General features: G+C 37.2%; 1 protein-coding gene across 2 annotated transcripts in view; it reads right to left on the reverse strand.

The window, feature by feature from the left end:
* Positions 1-2,270: 2,270 nt before the first annotated feature.
* INPP4B (inositol polyphosphate-4-phosphatase, type II, 105kDa) overlaps positions 2,271-15,887 on the reverse strand; it is a 717,001-nt gene continuing 703,384 nt past the window's right edge. For both annotated transcript variants that reach the window (XM_010854712.1, XM_010854713.1), the window contains one exon: positions 2,271-8,181. In XM_010854712.1, coding sequence (XP_010853014.1) covers positions 8,049-8,181 — 133 coding nt within the window. In that variant the 3' untranslated portion in view covers positions 2,271-8,048. The remainder of the gene's footprint in view (positions 8,182-15,887) is intronic.

The following is a 15,887-nucleotide window of genomic DNA, read 5'->3' on the forward strand; positions in this document are numbered from 1 at the left end:
ATCTCTTGTCGTCTTCCTTCCACTTTCCTGATATGGCATTGGTAGGTGTCATTGGCAGAACCTGTAGGATGCCCTGAAGTCTCATGGGATGGGAGCTGAGGAAATGTAGTTTTTAGTCTTCTGGCCCTTATGTTCCAGCAAGTGGGATTTCAGGGGCCTAAACCACAGTGGAAATGGAGGCTGAGGGCCAGCAGAGAAGACCCAGCACAGAGAGCATGGGGCATAGGGCTAAACATACGTGTTCTCACTCACTTTTCATTGAGAAATACTGTGTTAAGTCATACTGTTGAGACAGGTCTGGGATCTGGGACCCTTTGCTGCAGTGGTGCAATGCTTGGAGCTGGATAAAACTCTCCACAAACAACAAACTACAAAGAAATTGTATGGGACTAAAAATAACTGTGCATGCACAGTTAGGACAAATTTTGGACAAAGATACAAAGATTCCAAAATACCCTACTACCATTTTCAAGAGTCTGGAGCAAAAGCAGGGTACCGCGCATACCCACCGCACTCAACACCACCAGAGGGGTGGGCAAACCACCTAAGCCACCCCTCCAGCCAGCCCCCTGGACACACCCCTATCCTCACACGATATGAGAAACAAGCTCAACCCCTCTGAGGAACAAGCAAGCAGAACATGTTGTTTGCTCCAGCTCCCCCTTGTTGCAGTGAGGGCCCCAATAAAGCCTTGCCTGAATTTGTCTGTCCTTTGATCAATATATTGATTAAGGAGGCCAAGAACCCTGGTCAATTAACATTATAACCCTCATTTTACAGATAAAGATCTGAAGGCAGGGAAACATTAAGTAACTTGATGTATGTCTGCATTTAACAAAGTAGGGGAATCAGATTTGCATCCAGGCATTCGGACTCAAAAGCCCACATTCCTTAGTCCTGTCCTAGAATTTTCTCCTTAGATTGAGGACCTCAAAGGAGCACATTTTGAATGAGAAAAGAACAATACTGAGTGCAGACCTTTGGGCAATCCTTCAATGTAGGAACCTCGCAGAGGAAACAGATCACTTAAATTCAAATGTGCATTATCACCAAGAATGTGGTGGCTTATGATCTGTTTGAAAACTGAGAAGTTATCACTCTAGGCAAGAAGCAGATCACCAGCCTCACTGCTATTGTTTAATTCTGAAATGAAGGGCTATAGCAATAAACTTATGGCTTAGGAGAGAAAGGAGCCTTTGGTAGCTCAGTGTCATATTCTTGGTATTCTATCCCAGTGTGCTTTCCTCTCTCATTTTAACTTCTCAGTTAAAATTTATTTAAAAATCTGTTCTTGGGTCACCCTTACTCATCAGGACCGTTGAGAGAACAGAGAACTCAGTTTTTGTTGTTATAGGGAGCCACAGAAGCATGACCATGTGGCTACTTTGGATTTTATGGTTGCTGGCTGAACACGCTCCAACTATATCCATCTACCCTCCCAACTTCCCTCTCGATAGCTCTGGAACATATTTTCTGAGTCCCTTGTACTCTGACTTCATGTGTGTATGTCATTTACAACACTCAAGGAACTTTTGCATGGGTGTTAGAGACAGAAGAGTATTCTTACTTCACTCATGTTACCCTACCGGTTTTATGGCAGGTAGCATTTTGCTATAATTTGCTATGAATTGTTTCACCGTGGAGCTACGTCTAGTATTGTTCCTGATCAGATGTAGAAAGACACATTAGTATGAACATGTACTGATGATAATGACATTAGAGTTTCTTGCTACAGGATCAGATATGCTCTTGAATTCTCCGGATGGTAAAACTCCTTTCTTTCTTTACATGTAGTCAACACGTAAAGTTGTTTAACTTTTTTTGCTATAACATGGAATTAAAATTCTTTGGGATTTACCTTCTACTATCAACTGCTATAATGAATTATAATTGATAAGATCCAAAGAGCCAATAAGGAAAAGTTATCTTATGTGCTCAAAAGACTAATATAATCAGGATTGCAAAGATCAGTGATTTGCCCAAAGATGAAGCATCTGGTTCTTGCATCTTTTAAAATTATAGTTGATTTTAGTCCCATAGAACAGCAACCCTGAAAGATGCATTCTGCTATTAATAGTTACTAACCTAGTATCAATGTAAAATTTGCACTGCAATTACACTTCATCAGAAAATTAGTCTATTTTCTTTGAAATACTATTTAGGCTATGCTTCTGCTATTTCAATAAAGTTTTAGAGATTTCTACATTGACAAAAATGAAAAAAAATGTATAATTTGATATTTGAAATGAAAAAGACAGAAACATAAAAAATAAAAATCACATTTATTAAAAAAATATACACACAATGTACAATGAATATGGTTTACATAGAATAATAAAACAAAATGATATTTCTTCAAATGACAATATAAAGTGATCTAACCTATTTGTGCCTCATTTCCTAGGACTACACATTATTGGTTGACCTGGAATATATATTTAACATTAAAAGAAAACAAATGCAGATGTTTCAGCTAAGTACCACAAGAATCTGAAAATCACATATTAGGTTAAATAAAATAATAAAATATCCACAAGAGGGTATGTGTACAAAGGATTGCACATGTGAAGTGAAATGGGAGTGTCTATACAGTTACAGAAATGTGGCATCTGCCTTTTAAAATTTGAAAGCTCTCTGACATGAATAGTGATATAAAAGCATCATAAGAGCTACTAATATGTAGATAACATAGCAATCTTGCTAATATTTGAGTCAATACTGCCTGCCAGTCAATAAAACTGCACCAAGTCATCAGTAAAGATGTACTGTTGAGTTGTGCCCTTGTATGACCTTAGAGTATTCTGATAATTTAGGAAGACTGTGAATGTTTCATACCATGAGTATGCAAGTGCAACATCTTAAAGACTAAAAGATAAGTGGCTTCGTGGTAAGGAATCCACTGCAATGCTGGAGTTGCATGAGACATCCCTAGGTCAGGAATATCCCCTGGAGGAGGAAATGGCAACCCACTCAAGTATTCTTACCTGAGAAATCCCATGGACAGAGAAACCTGGTGGGCTACAGCCACGGGATTGCAGAGAGTTGGGCATGACCGAGCCACTGAGCACAGCATGAAAGGTAAGCAACATATGGTTTATCAGGCAACAACACTTGTAGTAGGTCTTCTCTCCTTTAATGTTCAGTCTCTCTGGGTACTATACTGAACTGTGAGTCATGTTTTCCTTTTTAAATTTAAAATTCTGACTATTCATGCAATCTATAAAAGTTCATGCTCAGGAGAGCCGATGGCACGTATGTATTTTAAGTTAATACTACCTTGCAATGTTTTCCTACCTCCTTGATACTAATACTCAGATATGATTTGTTTCTTTGACATCAGAAATGCTTTAGATTTCCTCTTACATGCTTAGAAATAAAACTAAGAGTGTTTAATCTGCACTATAACTCAGAAAGAAAAAACCCAAATTTCCATACCTTAACTTTATACCTAATTGGCCTGCCATATTTTATCTAAAACATTAACTGCATTTTTCTATTCTTGAAGTTTTTGCTAGAGATAACATCTGTTTGGAAAGTTGTAACTTAAATTTCTTCCAAAGAAACAAAAGATCTAATACATTGGTAGTTTCTTTATAAAGTAACGAAACATAAATATGGAGGGGAAAAAAGCAAAATTCTTGCAGATTGCAGCTGGGCTAAATGAATGTGGATTCTGTGAATTTACCTAAAATTGTCAATCTACTATACAACTCTCAGCAAATTATTCTCTTCAGTAGCACATAATCTGTAAAGCCTCTAGCTATTAGAGATGCCTTGTGTTCAATATATTTGCTTTACTCTGCAACTGCTGATCACAGTTTTTCTCAGACCAGTTTCTTAAACCTGTGATGAAAGTTGATTTATTTCTCAAAAGATTATAAAAGGTGGCCTGTATGTTGAACTAAACCACTGATAGACCATCCTGTTTGGAAATCAAACACCTAAACATTTGTGTGATTTTGGATGCTGCCAGAGTTTAATTTATTTAATCTAACAGTTTGGTTTCCAGTTGAACTATATTTATTAGAATCTGGGCCTGATAGTATGTTACTGCTTTTCCAGCTTTTAGCAAATGCTAAAACTATAAACTTAAAAACTGATATTGAAGTGCATTTTTAGTGATTTTCTAATTAGGCTAAAATTTCCCTGAATTTTGCCTGAAGTTGTTATTGCTTACACAAAAGCTGCCTTGCTGAGATTTCCCTTGCAGAACATCATAGAGAGATAATTTTTATCTATTTATTTTTAAAAATTTCACTTTTTGGCCACATAGCGGGGCATTAGTTCCTTGACCAGGGATCCAATCTGTGCTCTGCGAATTGGAAGCATTGAGTCCAGTGGAGTGGAGCAACTGGGCCACCAGGGGAGTCCCCAAGAAATACATTTTTAAATGAATTGTTAGGACTGTTTTAAATATGAATAAACATAAACAGCAAATATTACTTATAGTCTAACAGGAGTCTTTAAAGAGGGCATAAATCAAGACAAAACTGTAGCCATCTGAAGGTGACTGCACTTGGTATCATTTTAATAATTTAATACTGCTTCCAATTATTGATTATTTTCTGGAGAAAAAGTGATGGTGGCATCCAGTTTTGTGCTGGTCAATGCTTAACAAGTGGTTTTCCAGGAATTCAAAGTATGGGTTGGTAGCATTTGGCAGTTTCTGGGGTGTAACACCCACCATGGTCAATTTCAAGCTACCTATGTGATGTTACTGCATGCAGAGTCAGGAAGTGAGGCCCAGTTAGTACATTATAAATATCATGTTTCCACTGGACAGATACAATTGGCATAAATAACCTCAGCAGCAGGTATAAATAGTATAATACAGTAAAATATTTAGGCTTCATTAAGCTTTGATGATCATTTTTAGTAAGATTTATTCAATTGTGTTCTGTAATTTAATATTTAATGATGGTTGTGTTTTGAAAAGTGGCTTACAGAATTTAATGGTCAAGTATTGTGAGTCAGGACCAGCCAATTTCTAGCACACCATTATTATTCTCCTCTCAGCACCTAGCAGACTTTCCATAAGAGGGGCTTGGGTTTGCTTGGGAAGAAAAGCATGAATCTTCTCTCCCACTGTCTTATTCTAGGCAAAATACCATACTTAGTTGAGAGAAAAAAGGGAAGTATCTCCCACCCAGATGCTTACTTTTAAGACCTCACATCCTCAGAACAAGAGGTCATAGTCTTGTAAAGACTGGAGCTTAATTACCTGGGGTCCTGCTCTCACTGGGCAGCTGGTCATTTCAGTACAAGCTGTCAGCAGGATCAGATAGCTGCTCTGACTCATGGGAGTACTGGATTGACCAAACTATTTACATCAAAGGATTGTTTGGGCAGGGTGTTGATAAAACCCAAGGTAATAATGACAAGAAAGAAACAACCGCACAAGCAATAAATGCAAGGGTACATCTAAAATACATGTCTGCTTCAATAAAATATTTCTAACTTTTACGTTCAGCGGTTTTGCAGAACATTTTTCAGGCTCTGGATCTTTGGTCACTGGGTCAAACATACATAGGATTGCACTTTCCCTTGCTTTTAAGTACGTTTTCTGTAGGACTCTGTAAATAGCTAATCCTGAAGTGTTATCTACTTTTGATGACATCAGAGGGCAAACGTGTTTTTGAGCAAAAAAAATTATCTTGTTTGGAAATGTTTTCTTGGTTCAGTGTCTGGCTCAACGTGATCTCTTAAAACAGAATGACTGGTGCATCTTTTAGATGAAAATGGAAGCAGAAGAGCATGACTGAGCCCGTGTTTGTGCAAAAGAGCTTTTAAAACTTTTAGTATAACATTTTCTCTTTGATTTAGAAAGGTTTAGTAATTTAAGAAATAATGAAGTAGTTTTCCAAGGATACTTGAAATATCTCTCAGGAAAGGGGTGACATTATTGTCGCTACAAAAAAACATTTGCTTGATGAAATCTACTTTTAGAATATGAACAAATATAGGTTTCCAATAGGGGAATGCAGAAAACTGTTAATAATAAATGAGAAAATACATTACCTCCATTTGTATTACAGTAAGTTCTACTCTTTGAGAACTTCTATAATAGTACTTCATAAAAAAGAAAAAAAAAAAAACTTTGAAATGTCTTCCACAAATAGAAAACCCTACTGTTGGTTTTCTGGTTAATAAATATTCTTTCCATATTTGAATCAAGAGGTTTCATTTTAAAAAATACAAAAAAAAAAAAACTATTGTTCATAAGAATATTTAGAAGATGATAAATCACTTAAGGTAACTTGGAACTCAAGACTGCCATCTGATATACTGAATGTGGCTTCACAGTTACTCAAGGGAATCACTGTCATACCAACTGCTTTACCTTAAACCAATGGGATAATGAAAATAACCACAAATCCTACCATTTTTAAATGAAACTGAACAATTCAAAGATTATATTTACTCATTGAAATTGAGAATGAGGTATAAAGGAGAACAATATAACCTGTCCATGAATATATCCACAGCACACAGCATCTTTTCATGAAAAAGGCTGTAAATATTTTGACAACTGCCTCAAGTATAATGCCCACAAGTCCTTAACTAAAATAACAGATTGACAATTCTAGCATTAAAAGCCTCAGAGGGTTATTTAAAATTGCAGCAATTTGAAAAGCCCAACATGAGCCTAGAGATCTGTTTGGAATCTTCATTTCAATAGGTATCTAGATTGAGGAGCTATCATATCAGCTAGGAAAGCTACAGATGATCTGTTGAATGTGGTCATTGCTAAGAGGTGTCTAAGTAACAGGTCTTTGGCATTTCCAAGGGAGACTGATGCTCTGGATCGCATGCTCCTCTGATGAGAAAGGAAAGCATATAAATTCTTAAATTAGGGAGAAAATAAATGTCATTTGTTTAGAACTTTGTACTTTAAGTTTCAATTACAGCAATACATGCCAAGGCCTATTTAACTAGTATCCTTCCCAAATTTTCATGTATATATTTAGGGTGGCAATTTACAGATCAGATAAGCTACAAGGTAAGAAGGGATTGTAACCAGGGTTCTAAAATCATCCAGCTGAGTAAGTGGGGGCATATCTTCCTTGTACTTTAGCCATTTATAATATTTATAATGTTACACATGAGGATCTCTAAGGCAATGTCTGATTTGTAGTTTTAGGAAACTTATGGTGTTATTTTACCAAGTAAGGGCAAATTTGAAATTCAGTTTAGGAGAAATAATTGTTTCGGTTTATCATTAATTATGGTAGCATAAGTTTTAAAAGGTTCATTCACATATACTAATCTATGCCCGGCAATGCATAGTTACATCGATTGATTGATACATATTAAGATAAATGCTAGAAAACACCTCAAAGATATTTTACAGTCTTTCATGAACTTGACTACATGAAGTTTAGGCTGATGGGGCAAATCAATCCAAGTCAGAGTTTTGAAAAGATACCATGTTTTCAAAAAGTATTTTTATTGCTTTATTAACACTGTCCGTCAACATTTTTAGGAGGACCAGTCACACCTTCTCAGGATGACAAAGTCTTTACAAACACATAGGAACTGCTTCTGTAGTCAGGTTCACAAGTTAACACTCCCTAATTTCCATTCACTAGAAAAATATTTTTAAAGCCCACAAATGGGCTCTCAGCTTGTATATGAGAAAAGATGGGAAATATCTCAAAGCCTCTCTCCTTGACACTCTCCTATCATCGCTTTGGAGTGGAGAATGCCACTCTCTGAATCACCTCCAGAGCCCCTGAAGCAACTTAGGTTTTCTCAGAATGTCTTTCATTAAAAATCCCATGAATGAAATGTACACTTTTTCAACTGATCTCAACCAGCGAGAATCAATACATAGAAGCTTGGAACTAGAAACACAATATGATTTAAGATTTGTTTAATGGATTTCTTTCAGAGTCATATGCTGATAACTAACTCAAGAAATCCTTAGATTTGGGTGAACGTTCCTGATCACCCCCCTCCACAAATTCATGACAATGAAAACAGAAAAACGGTGGAGATTTTCCAACGGAAGCGTATTTGTGTTCCTGTTTATTTACATGTTGGTAAACTTAGGTGTCAGCTTTTCCATAAGTCCCCTCTGGAGGTCTGTAGTACTTGGGGAAAGCCATCAGCTGTAGCATGTTGAAAGCATACTTCCTGCATTTGATATTCTTCAGTACATTTTCTATGCGGCATCCTTCTCTGGTGAAAGGGAAAAAGCACAACTTCATGAAACACAGAATAAATAAATATGCTTTATTTGTTCAATGCAGAGTTGCAGCAACAGTCCGAGAAAAATAACAAAGATTCAACTCTACATTTTTTTTTTTCACAAATGATGATACATCTTACAAAATTAAATCCTAGGCCAGGCCCAATACCATTATTGCCCTCGGAAAAAAGATGAGTAGAGTCCCTTTGCTCTTAACATATATTTAAGGTTTAATAAACTCTTTAAATATAATTTGATCCACAATACAGCTTCATTTTCATTTCATAAATATATCTGCCTTTTTATAACTTTTCCACAAATGAATTTCTCAGTCTCTTTAAAACACATGAACATCTACATGTAGCCCTAAGGATGTAGGTTCTAGGAATAAGGCATTTAATTAAGTCTGGCCCTATAGATTTTTAAAGGAAAGTTTCATCTCTATTTGACTGCATTATTTTAGCTGTGCAACGAGGAGGAAAATGGCTTTCCAAACAGCCTGGTCCAAGTCTCAGCTTTATCAAGAGGAGTGCTTGTGTACAGATAGTACAAAAGTCACAGGTGCTGAAAATGGGGCATCGAGACACAAACAAGACTTGGTTAAAAAGAATAGAAAAGTACACTGAAAGCCAAATCAACCCAAACCATAGTTACAAATGGATTCATTTAATTACAAAACAGAAATAGCCATTCTCTCCAGAAAGTTACTTGACAGAAAAAAGGTTAACTGCAGCAAAGAAATCACAGAACTAACAGGTTAGAGAAATCCAACAGAGGGTTCTATCAGCTGACGGCGACAGTGGGATCAGCACAGTGGAAATCGAGTCTGGATGGAAGGAACCTCCCACATCTGTAGGACTTGTCTCAGGGGTCCGGGGTGTTGTGCAAATTCAGTCTTAATTTCTTTAAATAAATGGAAATGGGAAGAGGAATAGGAGGTGCAGAACTTCAAGCTTTCAGGATTCTGTTCTTTGTCTTATTCCAAAGACAGGAATTTAAAAATTCTTCTTGAGCTAGTTAACAGTTGGGAAATGCTTTTCCATGAACAAAAAGAGCAAAATAATTCACTTAATGCATAGTACTTCTTTTCTTTTAGCTTTTAGGAAAAACAAATAAAACACAATTCAAACATTTGTTTGTTCTTTTTTTTTTTTAAATTCTGTGAATCTGAAAATGTAGAAATTACAGCATTGTCCCCATAATTTAAAGTCCATTGTCAGTTGTAGAAAAGAAAGGAACGCAACATAAAACTTATTGGTATTTGGCTAAAAGTAATGCAAGACTTAAAATAAGCCACACAACTAGCAGGTGTGAGCTGACAAGCAGCAAGGCGACAGGATAGAAGTGTCGAGAAGTTGGCTTGTTATCAGTTAGACAGCCTGTTTCAGGATCGTCAGATTCATTCAGTGCTCCCTGGGTTTGTCTGCTGTTAAACAGGGAGGGGGGCAAGGAGTTAGGGGAGAAAAGAAAATAGTATAGCATTCACACAGTAAAGAAACTCAACCTTAGATATCCTGAAATACAACACATTATCTTATATCATACAGACGTTTCAGATGAAGTTTTTATGCTAAATAGACCCAAATGCATCCTGTGTACTTTTTCTACCTGGACTACAGTGACAAATATATTAAAAAATGAAGATTCTTTTTGCTTTTTGTGCAGAAAGGAAGAGAGAGATGCTACGATATATTCACGTGGGGCAAATATATATTTTGCCCCAAGGAAAAATTCAAGAAGCATAACAGCACCAATAGAGAACATGACATGGATTAAACTAAAGTATGGATCAGCCCATAAAAAATAATCTGATAAATCAATACATCTTTGGAAAATGAAATGAGAAACACAGTATGTAGTGAAGGAAACAGATGTGTTTGGCACATTCAAACACACCACCTATTGTTTCTGTACCTATATAATGTATTTAAAGTTATAAAAATGATTTATGGAAATGGCTTGGTATTTTAAATGAATTAAACACCTGACATGTCATCCTTGCCAGCCATAAGATTAGTTTAACAAAACCTGACTCAGCACCCTTCCATTGGTTCAGCTCATAAATTATGTTGTCTCCCGCTTATCTTCCTAAAATGAGGCCAAATATATTTCCTATAGACTCCTGAGCTTAAAGGAGATTCATATTTGCAGAGTGACATGTCAAAAAAGAAAAGATTCTAAATTTCCAGGTTGTGTGTTTTCTGTGTAAGTGAAAAATGAGCATTTGTAATTGGGCTGAAATGCAGTTCCAATTACGCCGTATTTGAAACATGCCATACTGATGTGAGCTGAAAACACAAATTCTTTTCTATGGTATAGTTCATCAGTATTCAGAGTATTCAGACTTTCAGTCACTCAGTTGTCAAGGCATTTTTGATCTCTGTCAGCTCCTCCAGGTTTTAAAGCAGAAAAACAGGGGTTGCTCAGTCTATGAACAGTGCTCTGTATGCAAAGGTACCTTCTAAACAAGCCCCTTGCCATCCATGACCCCTTTTCAACCAGTGGCAGCCTGAAAACCCCCTACACTGAGATTTTTGACCTGGTGTCCACTAGAACCAGTGGCCACATGTGGACAAACAGCAGTCTTGATGATTTTCAACAGTGATCTGCCTCCATTTAAATCAGTCATGCTGGGCTGGGTTCTAGTGTTCCCTTGTTGGGTGAAGACCTATGGGTTTTGTAGGCAGTGACAAAGTGAACTACTCTTATCTGGAAAACGAGTAGTTTATTGTGTGAAATGGAGTACTATTTAATTCCTATTGTCAGTGGCACTTGGTTACTTGTTCAACTTTGTACTGCTTACTAGGTAGGAAATATGTAGTAGATTTTAAAGTATGGATACTCCCCCACCTTTATCCCTTGGTATCCACATGTGGGGACGGGAGATTGGGATTGACATATATGCACTCTTGATACTATGTATAAACAGATAACAAATGAGAAAATACTGTATATTCCAGGGAAGTCCACTTAGTGCTCTGTGGTGAACTAAATGGGAAGGAAATCCAAAAAAGAGAGGATATATATATATATATATATATATGTACAGCTGATTCACTTTGCTGGACAACAGAAGCTAACATGACATTGTAAAGCAACTATTATTCAATATACATTTGTGGGAGGTGCGAGGGAGGTTCAAGAGGGAGGGGACATATTGCATACTTATGGCTAATTCATGTTGATGTATGACAGAAATCAACCAATATTGTTAAGCAATTATTTTTGAATTAAATTTAAATAAATTTAAAAAATAAGATATGAATACCTTTGAATGTGACTAACAAAAGCTTTCTTGTCCAATATTATTTCTCTAATATCATCTTTACTAACACTCACTCCTGTCCACTATTAAGATGAAGGTTATCTGTGGCAAATTAACTTTGTTAAAACCTTGGTTCCTTTCCAATGATTCTTGTTAAGAGAAAAGTACAGAGTCTCATGTATCATTTACCTATTATCTACTATTATCTATCATAATATAAATATTACATTCTGATTACAAATTAAGGTTAAATATTAACCTCAGTCTATCAATCATATTATAGAAACGCTTTCCTTTCCCAGTGGGTTACTTATTGACAGGCTCCAGCTGAGACACAGACAACTGGTCAACAAGGAAGTTGAAACAACCTTGTAACAGTCTTTACTTCAAATACAAGGGACTCATTCATACCAGATGGCTTTTTTTCCCTACAATTGCCAGGGCACATTTATTATCTTCCAAGTCTTCTTGTTAAATATGCCTTCCAAGTCAAAGTACCACCTTAAAAGATTGGGTTCTTTTGAGGGGTAGTTTTATAATTGAATTAATTTGTTGCTTACTAATTTTAGTCTCAGGAGATTAGAATAATATATTAAAAATGCCTTTGACATAGTCTTTCTATTCTTCAGCTGAAAGCAACATAGCCTATAAGGCTGCCACAGCATGTAGAGCTTGAGGCCCTGACTATGTCACCCAGTGGGTACAGATGCTCTTGGGGCTGCTTTCCTGCTTCCTGCTAAGAACAGCACAAATGTTTATTTCTTCAGGGCCACAAATGAATTTTTCAGCACTCTGCAAGTGTAAATGCAAAGGATGTGCTAAGTAATAATATTGGTAATTTCCTCCCTGGGAGATTATGACAAATAATTAATTAGTGGCTGCCTGGCATGGCATCCTGACAACCCAGTGTCATTAGCTTTAGCCATCAGTGACGGGTAGATCACCATGGAAGCAAATCACGATGGCGTCTCCACTGAAAATGTGACATGATGAGACATTTAAGGGCAGTTACTGAATCTGCAGGATAGAAAATGATTTTTTTTTCTTCAAAGACCTGTCAAAGCAATCACTTAAAATAGAAACAAGTAAAAATGCATCTCATTCTTAAACACATCACTGCCTACATGAGGAGACATTTCCTTAAATAAAACCCAATGTGCGTGACTTGATGATATTTGGTTATTCCCCCTCTTTTCTATCACTGATTACTGCTGTATCCTAGATCACAAGGCTGACAAGTCCCCCACTACAGGTATCCTCTCAAATCATTCAGACCTCTGAAAATACAAGGTAGAGTCTTCTTATCTCCCCCTGCTGGGTAATTATTCATGAATAATGTTGCTATTTGATATTTTATACCTTTAACCACTGTAGCTCTTCAAGCTCCCCCAAAGGAAAATTAGCAATTAAAACTGAATTGAAAAATCTTTCCTTCTGACCAGAGAGCTGATTTCCTCCCATGCTAAAATGAGACCATTTCATGTTTAATTACATTCAAGTTCGGAGTTATAGGCATAGCATCTTGAAATGATGAGCCAAGATTTTAGAGCCAATATCTCACTGGGCTTTATTTGAGTCCACATTCATCTGATAAGTTGATGTAAATAGAGCACCATGTTTCAGGCTCTAAAATGTTGGATTGTGTCAGATTTTAAACTGGCAGACCTGTGTAGAGATGAATATAATGTAGGTCTTTATCAATAAGAGATTTGAGAGTGGTATCTACATCATAGAACAGGAGATTCTCAGACGCTAAGTGACTTTAAGAAGACTTCAAGTTGAATTATACATAGATGAGAAAATAAATTTAAAGCCTTTGCCTAGGCTTCGACAACAGTAAGTTGTAAGAAAAAGGATCCTGAGAATGTAGTTTGCCTAGTTCACACTGCTTATATGATAGTCTGGTAAAATAAGGGGAGAAGGATTTTTTGCTTGCAGTTTAGATTTAGATCCAGTTTTAAATATAATGACTCAAAATACACTTAGATGTCAAATTACCAAAACTTTCCAAAAATTTAGCTTATAATTAGAATATGGAAAGTATATTTCCAGGACTTCTTTTTTTAAAAAATACTGTGCTATTGTTTAAATATGGGGGGGTGTTTTAATAAAAGAATATCAAGGTTGTGATAATTTCCACTGGATTAGAAGCAAGACTGGGCTTCTCACAGGGCACTAGTGTTAAAGAACCTGCCTGCAAATGCAGGAGAAGTAAGAGACGTGGATTGGGAAGATCCCCTGCAGGAGGGCATGGCAACCCACTCCAGTATTCTTGCCTGAAGAATCCCATGGACAGAGGAATCTGGTGGGTTATGGTCTATGAGGCTGCAAAGAGTCAGACACAACTGATGTGACTTAGCATGCACTCAGAAGCAGGATTAGCTTTTGTAGCCACTGAATCCTCAGAAACATTTAAAATGCTTTCTTCATTTTAACTGGATTTCAGAATCTAATACAAAATACATGTCATCCACAGGAAAAACCCCTAAATTAGGAAATTTCTCAGAAGACATAAAACTATGTCACTGTTTGGAGTGTCCAGATCATAGAATGTTTTCAATAATCATAGACAAGTTTGCTATAAAAGAGAGAGCAGTGTTAAGTGAAATCACAGTCAGAGGAAGCAAGAGTCCTTGGTATAGGACACTGCATGTATTTCTGGATGTGACATGCCAAGGGGAGGGCTATTGTGAACTAGACGATGCCAGAGCAAGGTCACCAGGGAAATGATAGTGGGCCTGGAAACCTGGCAAAACAGAAAAGACTAGGGGCAATTGGAAGGGATTTCATTGGCTTAGAGAAGAGGGACATTTATGGTTAAGTGGTTGTTGATTTCAGATAGTCAAAGATTCAATCGTTTAAAGTCTGGGCAAACTGCAAAGCAATGGAAATGTCTGAAGTAAGGAAAGAGATCTCCATGTATCATAGCCAATCACGTGACAGCTACTGTATAGATATTACAGTAAGTCTCCAACATAACCAATGAACTCCATTCTGAGAGCATGTTCGCAAGTTCAATATGTTGGTACGTCCAACCAGGTTAGCCTAGGTACCCAACTAACACAATCGACTATATAGTATTATTACTGTACTGTAATAGGTTTATAATATATTTCATACAAGTATACATAAAAAGAAAACAGACACAAAAAATAAAGAAAACAATTTTAATCTTATGGTACAGCACCTTTATGGAGAAGGCAATGGCATCCCACGCCAGTACTCTTGCCTGGAAAAGCCCATGGACGGAGGAGCCTGGTAGGCCGCAGTCCATGGGGTCGCTTAGAGTTGGACACGACTGAGCAACTTCACTTTCACTTTTCACTTTCATGCATTGGAAAAGGAGATGGCAACCCACTCCAGTGTTCTTGCCTGGAGAATCCCAGGGATGGGGGAGCCTGGTGGGCTGCCGTCTATGGGGTCGTACAGAGTTGGACACGACTGAAGCGACTTAGCAGCAGAAGCAGCATAGCACCTTTAAAAGTCCAGTAGTCCAGTACCACAGCTGGCATGCAGGAGCTGGCATTGAGTGAACAGGCAAGAAATTACTGACTACAGGAGGGAGAGGAGGTGGGAGATGGTAGAGCCGAAGGACTGTTAGCAATTGGAGACAGAGGGCAAGTTGCAATCTCACTTATGCCTGACACTGATGGCACAGGTTCTGATTGCTTGCTGGAACCAGATGGGTGTTCGCTTTTTCACAAGTTTGCAACTTAAAGGCTCATATGTAGGGGACTTACTGTATCTTATTCATTTCTTACAAACAGTCCAATGGGTTGGTATTATTATCCCCCACAGGTTAAAAAGGATTATAAAACTTGCTTAAGCAGCAGATAGGGAATTTATATCTTCATCTTACTAATAGAAAAACCATATTGCTTTCACCTTATGATTGGGTTCCTTTCAGCACACATTTCCTTCTACCTCTCAGAAACTGGTAGGTGCGATTTCTTGCTAGTTGCTAGATTAGATTAAGCAACTTCTAAAATTACTTTCATCTCTACCTTCCTATGATTCTTTGATTCTATTAAGACATAGAGGCACACTCTAGAGATGCTTATTTTTCTACTAATAAAATAGTTGACAGTTCAATAAGAAATAGTTGGGGTGTGGGACAAAACACAAGCTGGAATCAAGATTGCCGGGAGAAATATCAATAACCTCAGATATGCAGATGACACCACCCTTATGGCAGAAAGTGAAGAGGAACTCAAAAGCCTCTTGATGAAAGTGAAAGTGGAGAGTGAAAAAGTTGGCTTAAAGCTCGACATTCAGAAAACAAACATCATGGCATCCGGTCCCACCACTTCATGGGAAATAGATGGGGAAACAGTGGAAACAGTGTCAGACTTTATTTTTCTGGGCTCCAAAATCACTACAGATGGTGACTGAAGCCATGAAATTAAAAGACACTTACTCCTTGGAAGGAAA

Source organism: Bison bison, unplaced genomic scaffold (assembly GCF_000754665.1).
Source record: "Bison bison bison isolate TAMUID 2011002044 unplaced genomic scaffold, Bison_UMD1.0 scf7180017864348, whole genome shotgun sequence".
NCBI classification, from domain to species: Eukaryota; Metazoa; Chordata; class Mammalia; order Artiodactyla; family Bovidae; genus Bison; species Bison bison.